The 6175-nt window shown below is 36.0% G+C and overlaps 1 protein-coding gene across 1 annotated transcript; it reads right to left on the bottom strand.

Moving 5' to 3' along the window:
- Nucleotides 1-1471: 1471 nt before the first annotated feature.
- LOC138306128 (uncharacterized) lies at nt 1472-5264 on the bottom strand. Its single transcript, XM_069246496.1, has 3 exons — nt 5187-5264; nt 2306-2475; nt 1472-2111 (listed from the first exon to the last, which is right to left on the bottom strand). Exons 1-3 carry the CDS (start codon nt 5247-5249, stop codon nt 1625-1627), a joined length of 720 nt encoding a protein of 239 aa, XP_069102597.1. The 5' UTR covers nt 5250-5264; the 3' UTR covers nt 1472-1624.
- Nucleotides 5265-6175: the final 911 nt, after the last annotated feature.

The following is a 6175-nucleotide window of genomic DNA, read 5'->3' as shown; positions in this document are numbered from 1 at the left end:
TAGAGTTCAAACATGGGAACCTACACTTCAATCAAAGTACTGAATGTACTAAATGAGGTGTGATTTATCACTCTTACTGAATTCAAAGTAAGGAATGTATCTAAGAATACATGGTAGTCAAAGTATTAAAGAATTGACCATACTAAAGGATATCCTAGCAAAAGTATCAAAGTACTGAATGTACTTAAAGAAATGCTTGTCATAATATCAAAGTACTGAAATGTTAGTCAAAGTATCAAATTACTGAATGTACTTCAGGAAATAATGTTCAAACCAATGCCTTTTTTTAACAAACTGGTTCGACCGTCTGTATCAGTCATTATTTTAAGGATAAAATCTTATTGACCTGCATTTTTTTTTTATAAAGTCCTGTGAGGGATTTGTTAAGGGTTGTCTTAAAACAATCACCAGATACATCTTTAATTCATAAACAAACAGCTAGGCCGGTCCAACCAATCAAACTGTATTTTTTGTTAAGTAGAGAACATCAAAGAACAAGAGCTGTATCTCATGTATAATTCATAAACAAACATTATCAATAATAAACAAAATAAAAAGTTAAGTATACAAATGTACATCCGACCGGTATTTTGCGGACATGCAGCTAGTTTGAGAACAGCTTGGGACTAATTCTTATTGATATGAGTTTGTATAGCGGTACATTTATGTGGTATCTATAGAAAATAACGGTAAACCATTTTATTGTCATGTCTACAATATTTTTTAACCTTCGCTGTTTTCAACATATTCACAAATACATAAATTTATGATCAATGGTTCTAACTTACAATTGAACATTGATATTTATATTAATACGTTTCTGAAATTATTTGCAATACATTTAATTCACGTTATTCTCTATCATGGAGAATTGGATCTTGCAGAACTGAAGTGGTCTACAGTAATATAAAAGGAAACAAGAAAATTAAGAGAAAAACAAAACCCTCCCAACATCAGACATTAACCAACTCACACCTCTAGTTTATCCAAATTTTGCCAAATATTTCACAGATACAGATCAGTACTTAAAACAACAGCATGTTTGGGACGGATAATGAGTGATAATCTCATTAATTATATTGAGGACAGAAACATGAATTTTGTAAATACCATCTATAGTGTTCAAACCACTGCATGCACAGAAACCACAGCCAAAGAAGATTTGTATGCTTGATATAAAAAATGAATAAACAGATAATTTACCAAAATACTACAGATTTTTCCTATTTTCATGAGCATGCATAAAAGTTAGTAAAGTATTAAATACAATATTAAATAGTTTCCTAAAAGTCATTGTCTTCACTTTCTATAATTTGTGGCGGAGGTGAGGGCGAACTGCCGTATGTGTCAAAATCACCGTCAAATCTCACCACCTCCCCCTCGCTCACTCAAGTATGACTGTTCAAAACTATCCATACTGTAGTTATATATCACTCATGCGTGACCCTTCCCTTGGACCGGGCCTGCTGTCTCAGCAGCCTTATTACTGTCCGCTGATTTTTCTTTTTGTAAATCAGGACCATCGTCCTCAGACGACTTTCCCCGCGGCAGTGGTACAGGCCGACTACCTTTAGAAGAATCGTCCACTTCACTAGCATCAAACACTATTTCCTCTCCTAGTTTCTTACTCCACTCCTTTGCTTTGTCGTGGCTGTTGCCATTTTCTAAGTAATTTTTTTGTGTCCCCCTCACCCTGGGATTTCCCGCAGGCTAATGCGGCCTCCACACGGTTATGATTGAAAGCATTTGAAGTTTCTTGTAATATTCTCTCATACAACTCGTCATGCTTGGCCTGATCAGCCATGTTGTATGTCCCTTCATACTGCCCCGCCATAGTAGGGTCTTTGGCTGCAGGAACACTAAACGTTCCACCAGAGAATCCGGAGGTGGATACTTTATTGCTGGAAGAGATGTCTCCTAGGAAACCGTTGGTTTTAGTGATAGGTTTGGCGGGTCGCGGTGGGATACGACTTGCTGTAGAGTTGTTGTATGGCGTAGAAGATTTGGGTTGCTGACTGTAGCTTTGTCCTTTGGTCACTGGGAGCTGACTAGCACTGACAAACGGAGATTCCTTGTGGTCAAGTCCGGCCATAGTGATTAGCTGTCCAAGGCTGAAACACAGTATCAATGGTCATCATACAAGGTTAGTATAATTAAAATGATATTGATGTTCTTCATGGAAACAGTCATGCTCTCAAAACCAGACAATTGAATTAATTCAATGAAAATTGTTATTTCAATTAAGTTATCATCGGAAATGACCATCTTACATTGGTGCTAAATCCATTAGCATTTTGACACCTACCCTGCATCCTTGAGAAGGTCGAGGAACTGATGGAATTGTTTGAAGGCGCCCTCTATACTCTCCAACGTGCTGTCATCGTCAAGGATGTTACCACCTGGACCTCCGCCTCCGAACTGACTCCGTCTCAATCGATCATAATCATCCTGTAGTCGCCGATTTTCTATAGACAACTGTATAACAAAATGGTTGTAAGACATGATTATTTTGGATCATCTGAACAGGATCATAATTGTGGTAGCTTCAGACAACATACAATCCATGTATGTATAGAAAATTTGGATCAGGATTGCCAAAGTGATAAGCTAATCATTTGGTTGTGAACCCTGGATTACATAAAAATCATCTTCTATCATATATACATATTATTTTGTAAAATGAACAGATCAGTATTTCCACCATATAATTAGAAAAGACACATTCTATTTCCTCCAAATGATCAGGGTCACAAACTTGTAAACAAAAGAGTAAGACTTTCACAAAATGTTGTACAAATGCCACATCAAGAGAATCCACAGTCTGTATTTTGATGAGTGCATGGTTTATATATAAGTTACTTTATTATGAAAACAACCTGCTATTATCTGATAGAGGGGTCTTTTGATTTATCACCATATAAAATCAGGCCGTCAATGATAACGATTTGTGATCTATTCATGGGGGATTTGCGCGGCTGCGTATGACATGTTATGTTTTCAATGCCTGAAAGTGAAGAATTTTTCTTAATTTTTGTGCAGCTTAAGATAGATTTCTCATAACTGTCCTAACTATAAATATAGTGTAAAACTATGATAGATAAAAACAAGAGGCCCATGGGCCTTAGCGGTCACCTGAGTTCAGACACAGAATGAAACAAAGACATGCATATAAACACTATAAATATATATTGGCCCATCAGGCCCTTGAAGTCAGTCAGTGATTTTATAAATTTTTAATCTATGAAGATTATTTAGTTCCATCAAATCTATGAATTCAGGCGAAAGATTTTTGAAATGTTATCCATTTTGACCCCTTTTGGCCCCATCCCTCTCGCCCCTGGGGGTCGGCCAGGACGAATATGGATATGATGTTAAATGCTATCTCAGGCTAATAATTCTAACCCAGATTGACTAATTTCCTATGAAAACTAAGCAAATAATGTTCCTAAATGTGTTTTCCTAGTATATAAACTATAGTAAATTTGACCCCCTCCCTAGGGGAAAATCTGAGATCCCAGGGCCATGAAATTCACAAATTTTTGTAAAGGGCCTTAAGACCTTCCAATCTATCAAGAGTATCTGGTTCCATCAAATCTGTGAATTCAAAAAGAAGATTTTTGAAATTACCATTTTGACCCCTTTTGGCTCCGCCCCTCTGGCCCCTGGGGGTCAGCCATGACCAGTATGGATATGATGTTAAAATGCTATTTCAGGCTAATAATTCTAACCCAGTTTGACTAATTTCCTATGAAAAATAGGCAAATAATGTTCATAAATGTGTATTTCCTATATAAACTAAAGTAAACTTGACCCCCTCCCCAGGGGGAAACATGAGACCCCAGGGTCATATTATTCACAATTTTTGTAAAGGACTATTTCCATCTATGCAGAGTATTTGATTCTACCAGTTCCAGAATTTCAGAAGAAGATTTTTGAAGTTTTAGCATATTTGACCGGTTTTGGGACCGCCCCTAAGGCCCCTGGGGATCAGTCATGGAAAATTTGGTAATAAGATTCAATGGCCATCACATAGGGATAATTCTGACTACAATTGACTAATTTCCTATTATAATGACTAAATAATGCTCAAAAATGTGTTTTCCATATATAAACTTATATATAGTAAACTTAACCCCCTCCCTAGGGGGAAACCTGAGACCCAAGGGTCATATAATTCACAATTTTCATAAAACACCTTAAGACCTGTCCATCTATGAAGAGTATTTGATTCTACCATTTCCAGTATTTAAGAAGAAGATTTTTAAAGTTTTAGCCTATTTACCCCTTTTGGCCCGCCCCTCTGCCCCGAGGGGGTTGACCAGGACCAATATAGATATGATATTAAAATGTTATCTCATGCTTATAATTCTAAACAAGTTTGACTCATTTCGTATTAAAATTGAGCAAAAAATGCTCATAAATGTGTTTTCACTATATAAACTATAGTAAACTTGACCCCCTCCCCAGGGGGAAACGTGAGACCCCAGGGTCATATAATTCACAATTTTTGTAAAGGACCTCAAGACCTTTCCATCTATGAAGAGTATGTGATTCTACCATTTCCAGAATTTCAGAAGAAGATTTTTGAAATTATAGCCTATTGGACCCCTTTTGACCCCGCCCCTAAGGCCCCTGGGGGTCAGTCATGGAAAATTGGTTAATAGGATTCAATGGCAATCTCATACTGATAATTCTGACAATATTTGACTCATTTCCTATTACAAATGGAAAATAAAAATAATACTCAAAAATGTGTTTTCCCTATATAAACTATAGTAAACTTAACCCCCTCCCCAGGGGGAAACCTGAGACCCCAGGGTCATATAATTCACAATTTTTGTAAAGGACCTTATGACCTTTCTATCTATGAAGAGTATTTAATTCCATCACATCTGTGAGTGGAGAAGAAGATTTTTGAAATTTTAGTCAATTTTACCCCTTTTGGCCCCTCCCATAGCTCCCTGGGGGGGTAGGGACCATATAATTCACAATTTCGATTGGCCTTATGCCTTAGAAGGTTTGTGCTAAATTTCATTGAAATTGCTTCAGCAGTTTTGGAGAAGAAGTCGAAAATGTAAATTGTTTACGGACATACGACGCACGACGGACGACGCACGACGACGGACAAAAGGCGATTAGAATAGGTCACTTGAGACTTCGTCTCAGGTGACCTAAAAACTACTAACCTCAATGATCTTTTTGTCACACTTAGCCCTGGCTAGTCTCTCCTGCTGTAACTGTCTCTTCATCTGTATCAGTTCTATCTGGAAACAGAATAAAGGGAGGTAACTCCTGTACACTTACACTTAAAATAATAAGGTGATACTAAACTTATGGAGCTAAAAATAAAGTAAGGGTTGTCAACTCTTGTAGGCTTAAACCTGTACTACCAATAAAATGTTTCCTCCATTCAAACCAATTTATTATTTTTATCTATTTCCCATTATAAGATAAGTATGCTTCACACAAGAATTATACAAATTTCACTATTGAATATTGTGTAATAACATTTTTCAAAATATTATCAGATTTTCAGGGGTAGAATTTACTTTTTCAAGTTAGTAAAATTTCAAATTGCCAATCAGAACCTTACTTGCCACTTCAAAAGTATTATTGAAAGCAACAAAATTCATAGATAACTATTATATTTATTTATTGTATATAGCAATAAGTGTTTTACATTTTTAGTGTCACTATACTATTGTAGTTTAACAACCTTTTATTTTCAGAATTACTATTATGTGGCAGTTTGTGAAAATAATTTCTTTGAAAAACTTACATATGATTCAAGTGTCACTTGTTTTTGTCTAAGCTTAACTGTAAATAACAGTGTAGGATTGGTAGTCTTTTTTCTTTTTGTGCACGCTTTTGCACGACTGAAAGAACTTTGTTATGTCAACAATTTTAGTAATCTACTTAAAACATTTGAAAGAAGGACTGTTTGCAGAACACCTCTGAATTTGTCCATACCAAATCAAAGTCATTGTTTTTGAAGACGCCGCTTGAAGGTATACAGTATTTACAAGCGTCGACAAGATTGTTGCACTATTTGTGTGGAACGTTGTGCTTTCGTTTCACTAATCATTAAGACTATACTTTGGCACACAATTTATGAGAGGCGTATTGATTGGAATACTTAGTAACTGTATATGTATTTAGATGACGAATGATGCAC

Source organism: Argopecten irradians, chromosome 13 (genome assembly GCF_041381155.1).
Source record: "Argopecten irradians isolate NY chromosome 13, Ai_NY, whole genome shotgun sequence".
Lineage (NCBI taxonomy): Eukaryota > Metazoa > Mollusca > Bivalvia > Pectinida > Pectinidae > Argopecten > Argopecten irradians.
The sequence above is the reverse complement of the archived record's forward strand: the minus strand, read 5'-3'. Positions and strand labels throughout refer to the sequence as shown.